Raw genomic sequence first — 23889 nt, 5'->3', positions numbered from 1 at the left:
CCGAATGGCGGAGATGGACAAGGTGAATATGGCCCCGGCTTACTTGGATGATGTGGGCAATGCCTGGTTCCAAAATTGGAGCAGGGGAAGAGAAGAGCTGAGTTGGCCAAGGTTTGTGAATGGCATATGCAATCGGTTTAGGGAGAAGACAAGGACTAACGTCATAGAGGAATTCAATAAGCTTAAACAGAAGGGATCGATGGAGGAATACTTGGTGAAATTTGAGGAGCTGAGATTGCTATTATCCTTAGCTTACCCCTCTTTGGATGAAGCTTATTTCATATCCAGCTTCATCAGCGGGTTGGATGAACAAATCTGCCCCATGGTCAAGATGCTCTACCCTACTTCGGTGGGACAAGCCGCTGAACAAGCTTACTTGCATGAGATGGCATTGGACGCTTTTGTCAAGAGACATCGGTTGTCCCCTAAAGGGAGCAAGGAGGAGAATTTGTTTGGGACTGCAAGTAAGGGTAACAATCCACCATGGCAAAGGAATGGGGTGGCAGGAAGACCCCAGTTCGTGCCAAACCAGACTAAGGATCTCACCCTCGACCAGAAGCGACAACTGAGACTATGTTTTCGTTGTGGAGAGAAGTTTGGCCCAGGACTCCAATGCAAACAAATGTTGCTTACCATGGAAGGCCACCAGGAAGAAGAAAAGGAACAGGATGGAGGGGAGGAACCTGAGATGGAGATAGAAGAAGACGAAGGAGGGGAAATATCAATGCATGCATTGCAAGGTCATGCATCGGGTAGAGTATTAAAGGTAAGGGGAACAACAGAGAAGAGGAATCTAGTGGTGTTCATTGATAGTGATAGCACCCACAATTTCCTTGATGAGGAAATTGCCTCTGCCCTCCAGTGTGAAATGCAAGAGACTACCCCTTTGTCGATGATGATTGCAAATGGAAGAAGATGGTAAGTCACTACAAGTGCAGAGGATTCAAATGGAAGATGGGGGGTCATGAGTTTGTAGTGGATCTGCGGATTCTTAGGCTTGGGGATGTCATATTGTGTTGGGTGTGGATTGGATGAGGACGATAAGCCCCCTGGTATTTGACTTCAACACCTTAGAGGTTACCTTTGACAAGGAAGGCCAGAAAATCACTTTGAAGGGGTGTCAAGAGACAGGGGAGTGCAAGGCAGTTTCAGGCAAAAGATTGCAGAAGCTATTGGATCAAAGGGGAATGTCGGTGGGTCAACTACATTCCTTATATGCCCTAGAGAAGGGCAGCTACTGCGGGAATGTCATGCTAAGAACAAAATGCCATCCTACGATCCACTCTGCTGATCTCAGCCACACTCAGGTACATTCCTTAGACCCTATTCGCTCATTGTTGATGGAGTTTGAGGATTTGTTTTCCATTCCTACTAGTTTACCCCCACATTGATTTCTTGACCACTCCATCCACCTCAAACCAAATGTTGAACTAGTTAACCTAAGAGCCTATCGCTACTCACCTGTCCAAAAGGCAGAAATTGAGAAACTTATTAAAGACATGCTGGACAAATCCCTCATTCAACCTAGCCAAAGTTCTTTTGCTTCTTCAGTCCTCTTAGTAAAGAAAAAAGACGGATCATGGAGATTTTGTGTCGATTATCAGCAGCTAAACACACTCTCACCATCAAGAACAAATTTCCCATTCCTACCATTGAGAACCTCTTAGACGAACTAACAGGAGCAACCATCTTTTCAAAGCTAGATCTCACCTCTGGTTACCACCAAATGAGAATGAACCAAAATGACTGCCATAAAACAACCTTTAGAACACACCCTTGGTAATGCCTTTTGGTCTTACTAACGCCCCTGCCACATTCCAAGCTCTCATGAACCACATTTTTGCTCCCTATCTTCGAAAACTTGTGCTGGTCTTCTTTGATGACATATTAATCTACAGCCTCAGCCTAAACCAACATGTAACCCACCCAAGGAAGGTATTCGAAATCCTCAAAAGCCATCAACTCTTTGTGAAGAAGTCTAAATGCACCTTTGCAAAACCAAGAGTGGAATATCTAGGCCATATAATAACTGGTCAGGGAGTCTGTATAGATCCCCAGAAGGTGATAGCTATGGAGGATTGGCCTACACCAAAAACATTAAAGGAATTGAGGGGTTTCTTAGGGCTCACTGGCTATTATCGGCAATTCATCAGAGGCTATGGGGTACTGAGCAAACCCTTGACAGTTTTACTTAAAAAGAATAATTTCCATTGGAGTAGTGAGGCAGATAAGGCTTTTGAAACATTAAAGGCAGCCATGACTCAAGCTCCGGTACTGGCCCTTCCAGATTTCTCGAAAGAATTCGTGTTGGAGACGGACGCTTGTGACATGGGAGTAGGAGCTATCCTAAGTCAGGAAGGCAGACCAATATCATATATGAGCCAAACCCTTGCACCAAGGCACTTAGGCCTCAGCATATACAATAAAGAGTTACTGGTTGTACTGGTGGCAGTGGATAAGTGGCGATACTATCTAGAAGGCAAGTGATTCATCATAAGAATAGACCATGAAAGCTTGAAGTTCTTGTCTTAGCAAAGGGGCCACAACCAACTGCAACGTAAAGGGATTACTAAATTGATGGGATGTGACTATATCATCCAATACAGAAGGGGTAACGAAAACATAGTGGCAGATGCACTGTCAAGGAAAGTGGAACCTGTTAGTTGCCATGCCATTTCAGCCTTGGTACCAAATTGGGTGCAGGAGATAACTAACAGCTATGAGAACACGGCATGGATTAAGGACAATATCACCCGGCTAACAGTACATCCTCAAGGAGATGTGGGATACTCCTTCCAGGGAGGCTTGCTCAAATACCAAGGCTGAGTGGTCATAGGGAACGATGATCAACTGAGAGGCAGAATTTTGCAAGCACTACATGATTCACCCATAGGGGGGCATTCGGGGCTAAATGTCACGTATCGCCGGGTAAGATAGTAATTCTATTGGCCAGGCCTAAAGAAGGACATCACTCAGTATGTGCTGCAATGCCCCATCTGCCAACGGTGCAAGCATGAGCAAGTCCCATATCCCGGCCTATTATAACCATTGGAGATTCTCTCCCAAGCTTGGGAATAGTTCTCGATGGATTTCATTGAGGCCCTAAGTTTGAAGGGTTTGACACCATCTTGGTAGTCGTAGATAGACTAAGTTCAATCACTTCCTTCTCCTTGCTCACCCTTTCACAGCTACTGAAGTGGCCAAGAAGCTGATGGATGGCGTTATTAAAGTTCATGGTGTACCGAGGGCTATGGTTTCATACCGTGATAAGATATTTACAAGCCAATTTTGGAAAACATTGTGTCAAGGGCTAGGGCTCGGGCTGCAAATGTCATCTGCTTACCATCCAGAGACCAATGGACAAACTGAATGCGTCAATTAGTGCTTGGAGACTTACCTCAGGTGCCTCTGTTTTACAAAACCCAGAAGTTGGAGCCGTTGGTTATCATTGGCTCAATGGTGGTACAACACCAACTTCCATACAACCCACAAAAGAACCCCATTTGAGGCCTTATTTGGCTATCCTCCTCCTATAATTCCTGCAGTTATCCACTACACTCCAGCAGAAATATCAGCTGACCATTACCTACAGGCACGACAGGATGCTCTACAGGTGATAAAGAGGGAACTCAGCATGACCCAACAGAAGATGAAACAGAGGGTAGACAGGCACCACACTGATCAGACCTTTGAGGTGGGTGATGAAGTATTTCTAAAGGTAAAAAGGTTCTAGCAACACTTATTCCAAAAGGGACCTATCTCTAAAATTAGCCCCAAGTACTATGGTCCCTTCAAATTAGTGGCCAAGATCGGAACCGTAGCCTACAAGTTGCAATTACCTGACGATGTGGGGTTACATCCGATCTTTCATGTGTCTCTTCTCAAGAAGGTGATGGGTACTACGACTGATGCTAGTAGAGATTTACCAGAGCTACATGATGATACGGTAATGGAAGTGGAGCCTAAGGCAGTGATAGATCGGCAAGTCATTTACAGAGATTCCCTATCCATTACTCAAGTCCTAGTCCAATGGACGCACCTACATCTAGATAACACCACCTGGGAATACCTTCTGGAGCTCCTTCAACGCTATCCCAGGGTGGCCAGCTTCCTCTAATTTCTTAGGGATAAGAAATATTTCAAGGGGTGGGGAGTGTCACAACCCAAGGGTTGGTATGTAATTAGAATGGTGTAGCAGGGTATAAGGGAGATTGGTATAACTGTAATAAGCCACTTGGCACATGGCAGCCTACTTAGCACATGGCCACTTGGAGATTCTAGAGAGGTAGTTAGAGGAAGTCTCTAGTGTAACTAACTCCTATAAATAAGAAGCTGCTCACGAGGATGGGGATATGTGAAGATTAATCCACAAGTCCTTTCCCTCCTAATTCAATCTCAATTCTTTCTCTCTCCCTATCTCGTTCTCTCTCTCTTATTTCCCTTCTTCCTGCCACTTCTTTCCCTAAATTTTGGAAGTAACTTCCGGTCAGATCTCGAGATCTGACAATTAATTTGTTGTCCAAGTTAATAACTAAGGACAACATATATGAATGAAATTCATGGGGCGTAGAAGGGGCTTCCTGGAGGGAGAACCCCAATGTGAGTGCTTTCCTATTCTGACTTCCCTAGAGCCTCTGGTAGCTTAGCTGAGACAACAATGGGTTCTCTGCCCTTGTAGGGATGGAGCGACTGAAGTTTTGAGAATTCAAGAGAACCAGTGTTGGTGCCATTGGTTTAGGAAAAGCAATTCCAAATAACATAAAATTACAAGTGTTGGTGTCATTGGTTTAGGAAAAGAGAACCAGTGAGAGAGCAAGGAAAAGAAGGAGGAAGATATTGATTATAGAGAATGGGATGAAATTTATTCATCTTGTTTTCCTTTTCCATTAGTTCCACTTATTTTTCTCTAAATGAACATTGACTTAGGATGGTTGTGAAATTGGCTTTTGTGCATTCCTCCTCCTGCATGTCATGTGGCAGCATTCCCTTACTTGAGAAAGTGACTGCCAGTATTACCTATCATCATTGTTAAAAAGGCACATGTTAGATGCTACCAGGTGCATTAATTCACTCGTGATGACTCAGATTGCTCCCATTTCCGCTTTGGCCAGATCCCTATTGGGCTCGCGTAAATTTTCCTTAAGCAACTTTTCAAGATGGGCTCGTTTCACCTCTATGCAAATATTCTGAAGGTCACTCTGAAATGTTCATTGTATAGTGTTTTCATAGTTGCCTTTTGATAGCCTCTGAACTTAGTGCCTTAAGGCACCTTATGTCCATATCATATTTGCACCTTCTCATGGGCACCTATGGGTACAATTTTTTTCCTTTGGAACAACTTTTCTATGATCTTTGTTTGCTTTGATGCCTCACAAGACACTCAAGAAAGAGGATACTTAAACATGAAATAGGTAATCTATTTCTTATTGAATTGAACTTTATTCTCTCTCACATACATAAAACAAAATAAAGATGCAGACTTTGTAGAAGTTTTGTTCCCATGCAATGCATACAGATACACATACTCCTATTCTAGCTCACCAACTTTGACCAAAAACATATTCCTGTTGACTTTCAACTACATGATCCACTTGAATCCACTATTAAGAAAATAGTAAAGAGAAGGATTAAATCCAAGAAGGGGGACAGCTAACATCGATGAAGCAAATTATTGAATTAATTCTAACAATCTCTCCCATAATTCAAACAGGGGCTTGCATTCCAATCATAAAGTAGAAACAAGACTCACTGCAAGCATTATGTCTTGTCTTGTATGAGTTACATACATCAGCTCTTCCACCATGCTTTTATAATACTTTCACTCCCCTTTATCATCCAAAGAAAGCTTCTCATTTGCATTGAGAAGTGTCTTGGCTGGTTCAGAATTATGAATGCCCAACTTCAACAGATCAGCTCTGTACTTTCTCTGACCAATGGAAATGCCATATGAATCTTGCCCAACTTCTATACCTATAAAATAATGCAAAAATCCAAATTAGACATTTCAAAGACTTTGATTGTTGACTCCTTAAGACTCTTCCGTCATTTCAAAACAATTTCTAGTGTAAATCATATCAATAACATATAAATACACCATTAAGAACTCATTCCCAAACTCCTTAAACATACAAAGTGATCACTAGCACTTTCTTTAAATATATATATTTTGCAAAATAAATGCCAATTTCTATAATCTATACCTACATTTTGGTGGCTTCATGAGCCCATAAAGTGCTTTATGCAACTTAAAAACTTCATGCTCAAATCCTTTTACTTCAAAGCCCTCAGGCTTCTCAACATATACACATCATCAAGAAAATTGCCTTTAAGAAATGCAAATTATACATCTAAGTGATAAACTGGCTTTCTATGTAACACCCCAAAATTTTATCGAATTTTGGAGTGTTAATTTCAAATGAAAATCATTAAAGTGGGCTTGATTGGCAATAAGCTTGGAACTTTGGATTTTTGAGGAAAAGTTGAGATAAAATTAACTGGTAATTGAGTATTATTGTGTATTACCAAAAATGTTGAAGCATGATTGCAAGAAAATTTCTATAGTTGCGAGAAAATTGACCAAAATAATAGGTCAAATTATATAGGGAATAGGTGTACCTATATATTTATTTTAAATTTTCAGGATACCAGTGTAAAACTAAATTGAAGATTGGTAGCAAGGTAGTCAAGGGCAGTGGTGCCCTTAAGGTGCTATGATGTTCATATCGCTTGAGGCTCTAGGAGCCAAAAAAGTGCTTGCTCGAGAGAAGCAAGGCAATAAATTAATAAGAACTTAAAAATAAATATATTTAATATAAAAAAGACAATCAAATAATGCATATAATATAAAACATCTAAACATTCCTAAATACCGATTCTTTTAATAATTTTCAAGCAAAGACATATCATGTAACAGCAGATAGATGAGGTTGAGATTGCTTTCTCTAATTGATTTCTCATTTTTCCTCTTCTATTAGATTCTCCAGGACATTCGCATGCCTTCTCTGATTTTTGGAGAAAAAGATATTTTATTTTCATTATTTTTTCTATGTTTTTTCCTTTGTTACAGCCTAGGCAAGCGCCCGAGGGCCTCAACGCCTCTGAGGAGGCACTCGCCTAGGCAACACTTGAGTAAAGGAGCCTTGCCTGGCAGTTTGCAAGGTGCCTTGTGTCTCCTGAGCACATCTCTCACCTTTGACACATTTTTTTTATCCTCGACAAAATACATAAAACTAATACTAGTTGCAACTCCAAAAAACATGGCCACTTCTTCTTTCTCTATGTCAATGATACTTATGTTGTAATTATCATTGATTTTGGTATCCTTATGTTGAACTGGTGGTAGTTTTTTAATATTTTTCACAGTATTGAACTATTGTAGATTGAATGGTATTGTCATATAGGATTAGTGGTAACTTTTCTATAGCTTTTCTGCTATTTGGATGTTATATTAATAAACATTTCTAACAAGAAATTAAAAAATATCACATTTTATCCAGATCCTTATTTCCCAAGCTATTTATCATGTTCTTTTTTGTATCTGTGAATCTTCGTTGATGCTTCCAAAAAGGTTGTCTTTAGTTTGTGGAGAAGTTGGTTTCTTGTTTAAATTATGTTTCAGGATGTGCTGGTTTTTCCACTTATGCTTTTGAGTATATGGCATCCAGAATTGCTAATTGTACTTCTTTTGTCTTCTATGATTTGATCAAGGGGCTGATTTAGGACCTGTGTAGTGTAGTTTATCTATTTGTGTTTTAGGTTTCTTGTTCTTGGGGATGAGGAGGCGAATGTGAGTTTTTCCTTCTCATATTTTTCTTTTTTCCCTTTTCCCCTAAAAGAAGCCCTCATCATATGAGTGAAGGCATTTCTGCTTTGGCACAGTTAGCATTTTTTTATGGACCATTAAGAAATAATATGAACCTATCTGATTTTAACTTGTAAGCATTTATTTACTTTTATCCACTTACAGGTTCAACCTTGGACTAAAGTTTTCAGCATAATTTTCATAATCATGTCAACCAGTGAACAAAAAAAAACTTGTATAACCTATTACAGGCAAAATATAAATTTTGAAGATTGAAAAGGAAGTTCATCTGGCCCTATTGGATAAATCTGCCCTTGAAAGCTATCAAAGTGTTTCTTAGAAGTAAATCAGGTGTTCTATTCTCTGCTTTTAGTTTTTAGTATGTTAAACTACATACCACACTTTGGTTGGTGCAAAGACCTTTCTTGTGGATCTTTTATTATTACTTAAAAAGTCCGGACTTTTGTTTTTGTTAGTTTTGGTTTAATGTTTTGCCCTTTGTTTTTGTAAATTGATGTGATTTGGCTTGCCAAATAAAAGGATTATTTCAACTTTCAGAATGTTATATTATGTTACCTTTCTATAAACTCCATAACCTATGGTATGAAATCATTAGATTTGGTCAGACTAATTGGTATTTTGTGGTCTATGAAGTTGGGCAGCGTAAACAGCCCCATTTAAGGGGCCAACCCACTGCTGTGGTGCAGTACAACTCCTGGAAAGGTGGGGCCTTGATTGCTGTCAGCTATGAGGCCCGGAAATATGGGGTCAAGCGGTAAGTAGAATGTTCTGGTTGTTTTTTGAGTATTTTTTTATTCATAACTGGACCCCCTGACTCCTGAAAATCTATTATGTGTTCTTAAGTTCAATGCGAGGTGATGAAGCAAAGAAAGTCTGCCCACAAATTCAACTTGTTCGGGTCCCAATGGCTCGTGGTAAAGCTGACTTGAGCATATACAGAAATGCGGGTTCAGAGGTTTAAAAGCTTGCATGCAATCTTAGCATCTAGGTTTTAAGCTTGTTTTCTTTCTGAAGAGAAACACATCATTGATTCAGCTATAACTTGCAGGTGGTGTCCATTCTTGCAAGGAAGGGCAGATGTGAACGGGCTTCAATTGATGAAGTGTATCTTGACCTCACTGATGCTGCTGAAGCAATGTTAGCAGAAACTTCTCCAGAGAGCTTGGACACAATTGATGAAGAAACTCTTAAATCACACATCTTGGGACTTAATGGGGTAGGAAATGGAACTCTCTGAACAGAAGTACTTCTCAGAACATGAAGATTTAAACTTCAACAATATTTTATCTGTCAGTGTCCTTTGTGTTGTCATTACATAAAATTTAAGGAATGCTTTCAGGGGAAGTCAACCAAAATGCAGGATAGGATGTTTAGAAAGTTCTGCCATTGTTTCGCAATGTGGTCACAGTCTCCTACCAAATCCCAAAGATACAGTTTTTGTTTAGAAAGTTCTGTTTGTTTATGGTTTTTGGATGCATTTGTGCATAAAACTTTTGTTCTAAATAACATAGAAAACACCACAGTGATGCTTAAATTATTTGATGATTTGTTCTTTTATATTGTTGTGTTTATCTATTGGTAGAAGCACACACTTAAGCCTGTTTTCCTGGGTAGGCATTTTTTGGAACGTAAGTTAGAAGTGCTGTTTAATGTTGAGTGAGTACTGTCCTCTCAGGGTTGGAAATTCAAGAAGGTTGAATATTCCTAAGCATATGATAGGCTTATTCGGGTGGTTGAAATTTTTCCTGGCCTTCTAGGTTTGTGCTTTCATTTGTTTCAGAGGAAAAGTGGAGTAGTGTTTTCATGATAATTAATGTATTACCAGTCTAAGATTTTTTGTAAGATCAATTAGATGATAAAGGAGACAGGTTGTATGTTCATTTAGAGTCTCAATATTTTTACCATTTTCAAATTGGCCTTTACTAGACATGTCTTGATTGATCTCTACAAAAAACATGTATCAAATTTTTGAACATGCTTGCAAGCCATCATTTTGGAAATGAAGATAGCAGTGACTTATAATTAGTACCTTTGATTATAAATTAAGTATTTGCACCAAAAACTAGCTGGGGCACAGGATGCAGAGTGGAAATAAGTCCTTTTCTTGAATACTTCAGTTCCATACCTGTTTGTTTTACCTTTCCAACAGCTGCTGCTATACTGATACTGCCAACTTGGGTCTAGGATGGAAGTGATCTCAAACAAAATGTAAGGAAGTGGCTTTGCAGGAGCAATGCTGATCGCTGTGATAAGTTGCTAGCTTGTGGTGTTCTTATTGTTTCAGAACTTAGGATGCAAGTTTTGAAGGAGACTGAGTTCACATGTTCTGCTGGTATAGCTCATAACAAGGTGGGCTCAAGTCCTAAATTTATTTATTTGTCTTTATCTTATATTATTTTATGGTAGGAAATTACCCTGTCAACTTTGATTTGTGCTCATATGAATTTTTGAACAGATGCTGGCCAAACTAGCAAGTGGTATGAATAAACCTGCACAGCAAACTGTTGTTCCCATCACATCTGTAAAAGGATTGCTTGAATCTTTGCCTATAAAAAAAATGTAAGATTTTGGTTCAGATAGTCTTATTATATAAATGTGAGATTCTTAACTTTGGAGTTCAAATGCCACATCAATTGCAGGCTTAGATATCTTCCCTTCTTAGATACCAAACAATAAGATTCTACCCTTCTTAAGATTGTACTTTTAGCGTTGTAATGTATGAATTTGCCTGTTACAGTCTTAAATGCAATTCAATTTAAATATACTTAAAGAGGCAAAGTTTACTTGCAGGAAGCAGCTTGGGGGAAAGCTTGGGAGTTCGTTGCAAAATGACCTTGGTGTGAATACTGTCGGGGAGTTATTGCAGTTCTCAGAGGAGAAACTCCAAGAATGTTATGGCATAAATACTGGGTCATTATCTATCACTAATCATGATCTCCAAATGTTTGCAGCTCTGAAATTGTAGCAATATGGCTGGATTTTTGGGAATTTCATTGTCCACTCAAATGGTTCCTGTTTTTAACTTATTTGATATTTGAAGCTTATCCCAATTCTGGCTAGTTGTTTACTTCGCATCTTTTCCCAAATTTCTATGGATTTTTCCATTTTCTGGAATTCTCATTTTTTCTACGTGCTGAACTAGTTCCCATTTTCCAAGATGATACTGTTAACTTTTTGTTTAAATTTAGGTTTTGGGCCAACACTCACGATGTAGGATTAAACTGCATACTTTAATGCAACCTTTTATTTCAGAATGTTGGGAAAAGTTCTAGAGGATTTATTGTTGTATAACTTTTTCTTTTTCATGTTTTATTGTCCAAATTTTATGACTTCAGCTTGCTAAAGTTAAATAAAAAAATAATAAAAAATAACAATAAAGAATTTATTCTTTTATGTTAAAGGTTTATTTATAATCTTCTTGTTAATAGTTTTGAGGTGCATGTCTGAATGTTGCTTCTGATTTGTCTTTTATCTGTGATTCAGTACTTGGTTATGGAACATTGCAAGAGGAATTAGTGGGGATGAGGTAGAAGGTCGTCTTCTTCCCAAAAGTCATGGCTCTGGGAAGACATTTCCTGGCCCTCGTGCTTTAAGATCGATTGCTTCAGTATGTACTGGTCTATTACGCATTAATCCTTCTCTACCCTATTCTTTCTTCTCATTCTTATTCATCATTCATGAATAATGTTTATGCTAACAAGATAATGCATGTAATCACCCGGGTTTCATTTTTAATAATGTATTATTATTCCAATGTATTAGCGAATCTATTATCTATGCGAACATTTATGTAATATTATAATATATTGAATGACATCTTCACATTAGGCAACTTGTGCTTTTTCTATACTTCACCCTATCTCATATCTTATCCATGTCCATTTCTGTTTCCATATCGGTATGATATCCATATCAATGCTCCTTGGTTGTTCCCTTGCCTTTAGTTCTTGAAAGACATAATGTGTAAGAGAAAAGGTCATTGAGCAGTTAAATGAAATTAGCAGAGAAGTTTGGAACATGAAAAACAGAGGAAAGATGTAGAGGGAGGAATGTCAAGTTATAGACATTAGCACCTCTATATTTATCCTTACTAGAAGAAGTAAGCTTGAGGAAAGGAAAAAAAAAAGAAGATGTTTAAGACACTGCAGTAGCTCCAGATTCAATTATCAAGGAAGAAAGAAGCATGAAGCGTACTGCAGTCTTACTTGTGTTAATAAAGTCAGAACAGACAATTGGTGCAATGGAAGAACCTATGGGAGATGAAGTATCAAGTCTAGCAATCAGACACCTGAGAGTTTTTAGTTCCTTCCAGAAGATGTATGAGTATTAATAGAGGTGATCAAGAAAGTCTATAATATGTTTTTACTGATGATTGATGATATCACCACATGGAGACCACCTTTTGGCTAGGGCCACCATGTAACTTCCAATAGTGCTCCCCCTATCTTCTCCCAACACATCCACACTTGAACTGATCACAATCCACACTCCTGCCCTTCTCAACAGACTTCAACTAACCTAGTTTGTTGTGTGAAGTCGAGATAACACATGAAGCAAGAAAGGTCTTGACAGGGAGTATGACCAGTCCTTTCTGGAACTAGGAAAAGGATATCAGCTTAAGACTTGTACCAAATTTGATCACATTCTATGTTCAAGCCAGCAAGAATCTATCTCCACCATATGTTGGAGGTAGCTACATCTTGAGCTCATGCTTAAAACTCTGATAATAATAAAGTCTGCCACATACTACTAATGTCAGCATAGTACTTATCAAGTGAGATATCCTTCTGACTCATTAATCTTCTTCCTCAGTTCTTAAGCTTATACAACACCAATTTCTGGTATATGTATGTGTTGCTTGTTTCAAATAACAAGAAAGTACAATAAATAGCGGCTTGCACTAAATTAATCAGGTACTTCAAAACAAGTGCATTCTCTGAATTTGATTTCTGAAGTGTTGGCCCTTCTTTGTTCAGGTCCTCAACATCTCCTGCATTATAACAGTCAAGCCATGAGCAATGGTAGGAAATGTGCCCAAATGATCAAATCAAACAGTAACAGTATCCAACTTAATAAGACCGATCTGAAGATCTGGACTATCTCCAAGTGGTTCAACATAAGTTATCCCACTCTCCTTGCTGCTAATGGAGGCCTTACTGCCTCCTGTCATGTCTGCAAAATCAAATTTCATATTACAACTAACATAAAACTAGTTCAAGGATTGGCTAACTCAACTAACTTCAAGGAATCTTAAACAGATTCAGAGGTACCTAATAAATAGAGCTAACTATGATAAAATAACCTAGCTGGTAAAAGAGGAAACATTGTTAAAACTCACTGGTCTAGGCTAAAACAGCCATCGTTGGACCTCTTTCTCGCAAAGACCCTATCAAAAATTCAAATTTAAAGTCAATCTAATTGTGTTAGTTAATCCCATAGATTGAGCTTGGTGCACTGTTTTGCTTGGAAACAAGCCTGATCAAAGATTTCGTAGAAGTAGCCAAAAGATTCCTGAAATATGAAGAAAAGTAGAAGTCACAGACGGACAACGGTAGGTTTTTGCCTACATTGAAAATTTCCTGGATCTTTTCTTTTCTTCTTCTATTTTGCTTGTGTTTACTAACAGAAATAAGGAATGTGGAATCAGGCTCTGATTCTAAGTTGAATATGGAGCAAAATATAAATAAGGAACAATAAGAAGAGAGATGGGAGAAGGAAGAAAGGAGAATGAGAAGAGAGTAATCTAGGTGGTTAATGGGGCACCTTAAGACTTAGGTTATCTCCCTTAACCCCATGTTCTATAATATGGTTCGAAGACTTAAGATTCCACATATAGTAAAGGGAGTCCCCAGTGCACAATGCTCTCTGCTTTGCGAGGATCTGGGGAGGGTCATATTTGTACACAGCTTTCCCATTGTTTCTTTGCAAAGAGGCTGTTTCCGCAAAGGAGTCACCTTATTCTTGTTACCAAGGTTTGCCATCTAAAGAATCCGCATACAGTTAAGTGGCTTAAATTTTATTTGCAACTAGGTTCATTAATTGATGTTGTAACCTAATAGACAACCATCCATCATGGCTCTATTCTTCTCTTTTTTCCACCCTTCTTTTTTTTCCCTCATCTTACATGCACTTCCCTAGCTTCAAAGCCATTGAACACTTAACATTGAGAAAATTGTAGGACAGTGGTCCATTTCTTAGGTTACCAATGCTATTAAACATCAAAAAAGCTTATCTTTATTCTGTAAGTAAAGAATATAACCATGAAGCTAAATTTATCCTCCTAAAACTTTGGTGCTTATTTTTTTGCACTGTTAGTACTATGATGACTCTGGCATCTGCATCTTGACAATTATCTTAATGATATCTTTTCATTTGATTTATTGTTTATATAAAAGTCCTTCACATATAAACTGCGGTGGAGATTTTATGATAGAGGCTGACATTTTTTTCCCTGTTACTGCATCTCCAGGTTGAACACTGGCTTAATCAACTTTGTGAAGAACTGAGTGAACGTCTTCATTCAGACCTTGACCAGAATAAGCGGATTGCACACACACTTACTCTGCATGCAAGAGCATTCGTGGTATCTAGTATTTCATTAAATGGCAAATGTTGTCTCTTTTGTCATTCTTAAAAAATCACTCCTGGATGAAACATCCATTTGTGTGAAAATATCTCGAATACCTAACTCCAACTGACACCTGTGTGATTATACCTATCCTGCAGTTCAGTGACTCTGAGTCAGACAGAAAGTTTCCTTCTAAGTCATGCCCCTTGAGATATGGCACTGCCAAGATCAAAGAAGACACACTAAACCTATTTCAAGCTGGGTTACGTGAATATCTTGGCTCATACAGGATCAAGTCTTTGCGAAGTCGACACAATGGATGGGGAATAACTTCTCTTTCTGTTTCAGCAAGCAAAATAGTTGCAATACCATCTGTAAGCTCGAATTTAGTATCTTCCAAAGTCCTTTCTTGGAAGAATTTGTTTATCTAATTTTTAGTACTGTAGTTTTACTACTTGAAGCTTATCATGCCCATATATAACAATCCCATACCCTGCAAAGATTGTTTCATGTATTAGGCCTTGTGGAATGGGGTGCGCTAAAGTTATCCAGTTTTCCACTGTTTAAAGATGGAAGAAACAAAATTTTTGGTTGATTATTTTTACATTGGTTATTGAATGCTTTTGACAGGGGACATGTTCAATCATGAAATACTTTCCTGGGAAAGATCAGTCCTGCAGTTCACCTGAGCATTTGAATGATATAATTGTCCCAGAAACTGCAGTGTCGTCAGCCTCTGGTACTATTCTCATACTTTCTTCCCCCCTTCCTCCCAATAGTTTTGCAATTGTTGTAAGATAAGACATTTTTTTAAGGAAACGAAAATTATATAGGATTGCATCCAACGGAACTGCCTGTAGATTATCAGAAAGAAGAAACGAGTATTAGGCATGCTGTGCCGAGTTTGGATCAACAGGAGAACAAGAGCGAAGGGTATGCAAGAGAGGTTTGTAGTTACGCTGTCTAATTTAGTGACTGATTAATTTATTTTAATGGTACCAAGAATATTAATCAGTTATGATGCTTATGCAATTACGTCCGCCATTCTTTGGTTCTTTTTTCCTTTAGAAGCTTAACATGTTAGAAAGTGGTGTAACTTGATATTTTACATCATAACAGCCCTGCCCCAATCTGTAAACTTTTAAGACCTTTTGGGTTTCATTAAAACTTGGTGTGTTGTTTAAATGATTTCGTTCTAATTTGCCCTAGGAAACTGAAATTATGTCTTATTGGATATATATTTCTAGGATACATATCAAACCATGCAGTCTCCTGAGCATGAGTATCCATCATGTTCTCTATCAAAGACAGCAAATGATTCTCTTGTCCAAGAAACGTCTACATTGTCTTCCTCAGGTAGTGAGCTTGCTCTGTGGCTTTGGATCTATGAAGGATTTCTTTCTGTCTTGATTACGCTTTCTTTTTATTTGTCCTCTCTCTCTTTTGCCTTATAATTGAGGATAGATAACATACAGGGGCTGAAAGCTTTTTCAAACTCATTCAGAATGAATTGGACAGAGAATTCCATGAGGATGCCGGGCTCCAGTATTTCATTCATGGTGCTACACAAGAAGCGCAGAAAAGAAAGAAGGTGAAAGACAAGGTCTGGTGAACTTTTTTTTTTTTCCTTTCCAGCTGTTTAATGCTGTTTCTATTCTTAAAATAACACTGGCTACTTAAGATTTTTGTTCTCTGTTTATGAGTTGGAAAGGGAATTTCTTCGTGTAACCTGTTTTAGCCTAAATATTTTATGACTTGCTATTTTTAGCTTAGAAGCTGCACTCTGGAGTCAAGTGGCAAAATGCACTTAAAGATCTTGTCTCTTTCTGTTTGCTGTTTACAACACCATTGCTTCCCATGATTATTTCCAGCCATCTGCTTAGAACCATAATTATTGCCTCAACCATAACCTTGGAGCAAAAAATATTGCCGAACTGGGAACAAGCTTTGAAAGCAGTCCAATTATTTTGGTTATTTATTCTCTCTGTTGTGGTAGCTTGTTTCTTATCCTATTTGGCATAGCAGGGATCCACTTCAATCTTGAGATTTTTTCAGAGTTGCAACAACTCTTCCTCTTCTTCGCACAAGCAAGAACCTGATGAAACCATAGCAGAAGCCAAAGCATTGTCGTCCCCAAGTAATTTCCAGTTCCAACTTTAGATCTAAAATCCTGCCGATCTCTCTCTCTCTCATGTTCATTTTGTTGGTGCAGGCTTGAACTTTAAGTCAGTAAGTAGCTCTCGGGTCCCAACTGAAGCCGAGTTACAAAAAGAGAACACAGTCACACAGACAGGGACTTGTAGTAGCATGTCAAATTTGGGTCAAGTAGAACCAAGGAGGGAGGCATGGGATTACAGCATTGATGAGATTGACACAACCGTATTTAACGAGCTGCCACCTGAAATCCAGGAAGAGGTTCGTGCCTCGCTCCGGCCTCAGAAGCGGCCTAATATCATAAAAAGAGGATCCAGTATTACTCACTATTTCTTGCCCTCTAAAAGTACATAGACACAGCTCAAAAACAGCACCAAGAGCTCTGTTTTATGCATGTATATACATATACATATATATTAACATGGCCTAACTTACATGGAAATGGAGTATGGAGCATGGAAGGCTCAAAACAAAAGCCTTTGAATTGAACCCATCAAGACTCACACTTGTGGTCATTAGGTCTTTCTTTATATTTGCCACTGCATTGCTGAATCACTGCAGTATTGGATGTAAACTCCCTGGAGCATTAGCTAGCTTAGTTATGGAAGCATCCATGAAGAATGGAGTATCAGTAGCCACTGTATCTGATTAATGGTTATCTTATAATTGTGTCAATAAAAGTATATATTAGATAACAATTTCGTCGCTTTTTCTTTCTTTCTTTCTTTTTTGTTTTTATTTTTTACAACTCAGGACCTACTTTGACACATGTAAAACATTCCTTCCACCATTAGCTTTAATGTCTTAATAATGTTTCAGGGCTATAGTGAAATGTAGCAGCGCAGGAGAAATGAGATGAAGAGGAAGAAATTTTGTGCCAATTTACTTCATAGAGGCGGGTATTTATTAATTATACCACATGAACATGTGTTACAAATTAAAAAGATTGAATAGAGAAATTATTAGTCTAATCAATCCCCATAATCTCCAATCAATCTAATCTTATGGTCCTCAATCCCTTTGTCCTTCCAATCGTATCTGCAATATTGATTTGTTATGAGCCCACATGTGTTATTAACTTAAAAACAATGTCATGTTCATGATGAAGATTGATTCTCTATAATGAACAAAGTACAGTATCTGTTGAACATATTATAAAAGATGAGGAAGATTCATTCTTCGATTAAGCAATAGATTCATTAGGTTTCTTTATAAAAAAAAAAAGAAAAAATTGCTGAAGCATGTAAGGGGGGGTGGGGGGCACTTACATTTCTAGACAATTAAATAATAATAATTTTTACTTAAATAATTTTCTTCCATAAATTCACTTTTTAGATGCCGAGAAATAATTTAGATAAAATTAAATTGTGTTGTAATAAAAATTATATAATATATTTTCTTCTGAGACCTTTCCTTTTTGCTTACTTGTGCGAAGCAAAAATCCGTCAAGCCGAAGTCTAAGAAACCCGTTGCCCTCTGATTCCGTCTTCCGCCCACAGGGCACTGAACATGGTTTTCTATTTATTTCTTTTTCACTTTTACCCCTTGCCTTTTGGTTTATATTCATCTATGCCCTTCCTTCATGCTTATATTTCAACTAAATGATCTCCTTCACCCTAAGCCTTAGGCTAAAATAAAATAAAATAGTGTTTTTCTGCTTCAAAAATCACCTTAAATTTTTTTCCTTTTAAAGAATAGGAAATAAATTTTACAAAAAAAATAGAAAATTTTGATAAATTCAACATATTATGATTCATAATTTTTTCTTTCTTCAATAATAATATTATTCTCACTTTTGAACAACATATTCTTGTTTGAGATAGAATTAGGAGGAGGATACCAGAATTTCTTACAATATAAGAAAAGATTAATCTATAATTGGCAAGTACAAAAAAGCAGAGGAAAAAATTTCATTGGAAAGTGGGGGTGTAAGAGTAGAAACAGTAAAGTACAAGGGCACCAGTGCAAGCATAGTATAAGAGTTCGATTCCCACTGCATAGATAGTAAGAAGGGACATCTATTTAAACTGGGCAAGGAAGCTGGCAGTACTTAACGAAGGTCTGAAAATCAGGTGGCGATTTCGTGGAAGAAAATCAGATTTCCACCTCTTTGAGCTTCTGGGTATGTTTTTAGTCCTCCATCCTTTCATGGGTTTTTGTTGTTCGTCTTCCTTTTTCTTTCTGGATTTTGTTTTCCCTTTTGCTGGAATTGGTTACTATCTAATCAACCTAATTCGACAAAGAATCTGATCGGGCGATCTGCATTTCTATCTCAATCTCAGCCCTATTTCCGCCATCAATGTATGTTCAAGACGGGCCTTTTCTTTTTTCCCGATTTTGCTGAGTAAAACTTGTTTAAGACGTTTCTATTTCCTCTCCTTTTAGTCTGATGTTTTCCCCCCTTTTGATTCAGTTTGCATCTGCTACTATTCTGCTTCCAAAAGGCGTAGATTTATTTGAAGTAGGTTGTTATCTTTTGAAGCAAAAAGAAAAGGCAAGAAAAAATGGCAAAAAAATGTTGGTACATTGTGTTACTGGCTTTTGATTTACCTCTTTGTAAAGTCCATGATTGGTCTGAATATTATCCTAAGTTAGATTTGATGCCTTGTAAGTAAATTTGGGTGCTATTGGCTTCTGATCAGTGATCACATTTTTTGTGAAGTCAAAACTGGTAATCGTGCTATATTCAATTTAGATTTTATGCTTCATGAGCAATTAGATGTTATTGGCTTCTGATTTACCTTTTGGTGAAGTCAAAACTGGTCAGAATAATATCTTCCAGTTGGATTTGATGATTCACGTGCAATTTTTCTGTTGGGCAGGCTTTCTTAGTAGTCAAGAGCTTGCAAATTATGTATTTGATAGGAAGAATTTTTCATATATTAATATTGATTTTTGTGAATTAATGAACTAATATAAAACCTGCTTGCAGAAGTTAGATTTTGCTGCTCGTTTTCTTTTGATCATATGAGTTTCTAACTTTCTAACAGTTTCAACCAAATCGTAACAAAATCAATTGATTTTGTCTTTCATTCAAAGTTCAGATCTTGCTTTGAGACATGTGATTATGCCCTTGTGACTGGGGGACCAACTTTTTTCATATATCCATTGAGATGAATACCTTACATCAGTTGTGGTATGGAATTAGCTAAAGATAAAGGATAGATGTGGTCAACAATGTGACTATGCTTAGACAATAGAAGAGTTTTTAACATAATTAAAGCTTTCCACGAAAAAAAATTCCCAAGATAAAACTCCCTTTGAATTGTTTTCCAAAATGAAACTCTCTCTATGTCACAGGACTCATTACCAGAAGAGCTGGGAGAACCACCGGCTGAATCAGTGGTTCCAGAGAGGAACCACTGGCCTAGTCTAGTCCCGGTTCCCAATGGGAACCACTGAGTTAGCCAACAGTTCTTTTCTGGTGGGTGAGCTGATATGGCTGTCAGTTCAATTTTTTAAAATAATTTAAAGGGAGTTTATTTTTTTATTTTTTTATTTTTTGTAGACAGTTTTAATTTTGTGAAAAATCCAATAAGAAAGTGAAGCTTCTGGTGGTTTACATGTTAGCTAGCTGAAAAGCTGACTTTCTGAACTGCTAATCATGAGTATTCAGGACTAACAGTTGCAGGAAGCAGAATCTGCATACGATCAGATCAGAGTCTGCAATGAACAATGAGTCCAAACAAGACAGCAACCAAACAAAGTCTGACTGAAAAGAAACTTGGAGAGACAGTCAAAGGGATGCATCTAGAATTTTCATTTGTAGAGTATAATACTTCCAATAGTTTCTGGATATCAAAGAACAAGGCATTAAATGCTGTCGTTTATTAAATGCTGTGGTTTCCAAGACCATTTGCTTAAATAGTCCAAGAAGATTAATGGTCTACTATGCATCTAAAACTTGGTTCGAAGAAATAAATTGGATTTACTTTCAGAATGCCAGATGTAATTCAATTAGTCACAAAAAGAGGTAGAGGTAGACCCAAGAAGACTTTGAGAGAGACATTAAAATTTGATATGAAATATATGGATTTAAATGAGGATATAACAAAAGACAGAAATACATGGAAGTCTAGAATTCATGTAGCCGACCCCACATAGTGGGATAAAGGCTGGATATGTTGTTGTTGTTGTTTATGTTATTTAGCCTGCATTGATCCACATTTAAGTACCATGAAAGATTGGTGAAACATATACGAGTTCACCTTAATCTTGTCTAGTCTTGGTGAAACCTTCCTGCGTAATTAGGAATAACAATGGTTTTGGCACTCACATTTGACCTTATGATGTGTGCTCCCATTGTGGCACAGAGTCTGAAAAGGAGTTAGGAATTGTTTAGAAGGAAATCTGTTGGATTTGGGTGTGGTCTCAATTGGGTGTTGAATCAGGAGAGAGTTGGGTTAGGCAATGGGTTGGAAGGCAATTTATTGAAATAGGGTGTTGGATCAGGAATGAGTTTACAGGCGTTATGTGTTATGGTTTTAAACAAGAAATCATTCAATCCTCCGGAGCCAACTAAACTAAACAGTACAATGTCATATTGAGTGGGGGGCTTCGCAAAATTAGTGGATCAAGAACTAGGTCAATTAGAGACTTACCAAAGTTATTTTTTCATTAATTATGCCAGAATGGCAGGAGGATATTGAAAATAAAGGAGGGATATGAACAGAAAATGGAACAGTTGCAGTTTCCATCATGACTTTAAAGATCAAACATTCGTATGTGGAGGACAAGTAGCAGTTGGTGATGAAGTTTCTGAAAAATTCTAGGTTTCTCTTGATTTATTTTGAGAAGTTAGAGGGTAGTGTTGAAAAGTTTTGAGGTGGCAGTTCTATGATTGGAGTAGTCTGGATGCAATAGTTTTGGGGCCATTCTATTGATTGGGATAGATTTTTTTTTGGGGGTGGGGTGGGGATGGGGAGGACACGGGGGTTGGTTTTGGTGTGGGACACTTCCCTAATGTGGTTGTTGTACATTTATTTCCTGTCAATAGATAGGTTATTCCAAGTTTGATGGAGTTGTGTCTCCCACCTTGATGTGTTCTATATTTTGTTTGGATAGATTCCTAGGCTGGTGAATCAAATTTCCTATCAATTTTTTAGGCCAGTGAATTTTTGTTCCCTACAGTAGTACTTGATCATTTTCTATTCTCCTTGGTTGTGGTAGTATTAGAACAAGAAATGTTTTTTATTTTGCTAAAATTTGAAATAGTTGATGGCGAACGTAAAATTCTGCCTTGGGATTCAAATAGCGGGAATTCAAAAAATGTTATTTAGCTTGACATAAGGAAAGCTACTTCACGCAGATCCAGTACAACAATAGGTTGAGAGTATGTGTTTTAGTTTTGGACTCGTAGAATTCTTTTACCCGAGGACACGACAATATGGTTAAATTTCAAAACTTTATGTATTTCCTTTTTATTTACTAAGGTGGAAATGGTAGTTATCAATTAGTATATATCTTTTTATGTATTGAATGAGAATTTGATAGATGGATTTATAAAAAGATGTTTTCTGTTTTTTGCTATTTAAAAAATGTCTTCTACTTTACTATTTGTTGAGTCCATGTTCAACTAATATTGGAGACATTCTTGTATTATTTTTTTTACATTGATACCTCATGCATTTATAATAGTGGGTGTTACAACTTACATGGACTTGAGTTGCCTAATGAGCTCTCTCTTAGAGGATGACAAATGCAAGATGGGATAAATTGGGATTATGGAAAGACTGAAAAAGGAGGGAATGTGGAACAAAGTAGTTTTGTTTGAAATGAGGGAGAAGGATTGCTTTTTTTTTGCTTAGATTTGTATTGTCAATATGACTTACTTTTTCAGCAGTTGATGACGATGATACTATTTAATTTTGTTTCTTCACATGATGGTTGATAGAGGAGCATAAGAGGTTAGAGATCGCATTTTTAATTTTTACAACGAACTAAATACTAATGGTAGGACTAGGAGCTCGAAACTTATGGTTGATGCATGGAATTCAGCCTTCTCTGGTGAGGATTAGTTCTAGTTGGAACAAATGGATATTTTGAATATTTCTAAATGAAGGAAAGTGTCACAGACAAGTTAATTTTAACCCAAGCTGTGTGGCACTAGACACCTTATGTATTTGTAGGCAAGATGTGTGTGCTAGACTACTGCATGTAAAGCGCCCTTAAAATTGGGGAAGGGCCCTAAAAAACACAGAAAAGAACACTCTTAAGAGAAAGGGACAGATGTGCTGAAAAATAGTTTTCTAACTTTGCTTGATACTTACAATGTGAGGAGTCACCCTTATAGTCTCCTTATACAAGTTCCGTGTGGAATAAAGTGCAATACATGCACAACACTCTTTATAAAAACAATGGTGTAAACACTACCATGGCAGTGAGGGTGTGTTGGAAGAAAGGTCAGCCAGGCACCTGGAGGTACATCACACAACAGCCCTTGTGGATGACATGAAGGCATATTGCAAAGAGATGCCTAGTGTACCAGCAGAATAAGATGGAGTAGAATGTGTTAGCTGTACCCAAAGACTGGATGGCTGAGGAAGCAGCCCACTTGTTCCAACATGTGCTTAAGTACTGGGTGTAGCATAGACAATCAGATACCAGGTTTACTGGACAATTTCATATTGAATTATTTAGGATGATGGGTCTAGATCTGAATTTATCTACTAGCAAGTATTTGCCAGCAGATGACCAACCGAGCTAAGTGAATTCGTTGTCGGTATTGTACTTTTGCCATTGTAGAAGCTCCAACAAGAGGCTTTGGCAAAATTGTTGGATGTAGCTCAGTTTTCATGTAATCTATTAAGGCAATGAACCGTTGCTGTTTGAGATAGTGATTAGTCTGAAGCCTTCGACGCCAAATGCTGTTGCTGCAAGATGTTCAAGGAGCACTCCTACAGTGAACAAGTTCACTCAAGGTTGGCAGGAGCAGAATTTGGCTCAAATGTGCTTCCATAAGGCTGTGCGAGGTCATCAACCCATGTTCTAATGGCTTCCATAAGAACAAGTTCTCTAGTTTTGGGTTGATGACCTCGTGCTTCCATAAGAACTTGTCAGAATTTTTGTTAGACTCATCCCATGTTCTAATGGCTTGGCACTGTGCTTGACATCATTACACCTGTAATGCCACTAAAACTATAGCAGGATTAACATACATATCTGTAGTTTCTGCCTTCGCTGCATCATCCATGATGTCTAACAGTGAAAATGATGTTCACTTCACTTGCAGAACACATTCCCTTGAACTCTTTGGCTTGGAACCTCACTCTCAAGAGTGTTTGAATAATGTGTAGATCACCTGCATACCTACCTAGCATGTTGTTAGCTCCCCTTAGCTCCATTC

At 37.8% G+C, this 23889-nt stretch overlaps 2 protein-coding genes across 3 annotated transcripts in view; both read left to right on the top strand.

The window, feature by feature from the left end:
* The window catches only part of LOC127808612 (DNA polymerase eta), a 31581-nt gene that overhangs the window by 1666 nt on the left and 6026 nt on the right, over window positions 1-23889 (top strand). Inside the window, exons 2-17 of the mRNA XM_052347183.1 lie at window positions 8456-8576; window positions 8666-8777; window positions 8871-9038; window positions 10007-10171; window positions 10278-10381; window positions 10613-10732; window positions 11306-11429; window positions 14292-14405; window positions 14549-14764; window positions 15021-15129; window positions 15224-15336; window positions 15638-15746; window positions 15866-15993; window positions 16416-16527; window positions 16603-16896; window positions 23354-23492. Coding sequence (XP_052203143.1) covers window positions 8456-8576; window positions 8666-8777; window positions 8871-9038; window positions 10007-10171; window positions 10278-10381; window positions 10613-10732; window positions 11306-11429; window positions 14292-14405; window positions 14549-14764; window positions 15021-15129; window positions 15224-15336; window positions 15638-15746; window positions 15866-15993; window positions 16416-16527; window positions 16603-16896; window positions 23354-23492 — 2248 coding nt within the window. The remainder of the gene's footprint in view (window positions 1-8455; window positions 8577-8665; window positions 8778-8870; window positions 9039-10006; window positions 10172-10277; window positions 10382-10612; window positions 10733-11305; window positions 11430-14291; window positions 14406-14548; window positions 14765-15020; window positions 15130-15223; window positions 15337-15637; window positions 15747-15865; window positions 15994-16415; window positions 16528-16602; window positions 16897-23353; window positions 23493-23889) is intronic.
* LOC127807553 (uncharacterized) overlaps window positions 18511-23889 on the top strand; it is a 20130-nt gene continuing 14751 nt past the window's right edge. Inside the window, exon 1 of one of the 2 annotated variants that reach the window (XM_052345498.1) lies at window positions 18511-18666. The gene's annotated coding sequence lies outside the window, so the exon portion shown is untranslated. The remainder of the gene's footprint in view (window positions 18667-23889) is intronic. The other variant, XM_052345496.1, reaches the window with a different exon arrangement.

The sequence above is a fragment of the Diospyros lotus genome, chromosome 8 (assembly GCF_014633365.1).
Source record: "Diospyros lotus cultivar Yz01 chromosome 8, ASM1463336v1, whole genome shotgun sequence".
NCBI lineage: Eukaryota > Viridiplantae > Streptophyta > Magnoliopsida > Ericales > Ebenaceae > Diospyros > Diospyros lotus.
This window is presented reverse-complemented; position numbering and strand designations above follow the sequence as displayed.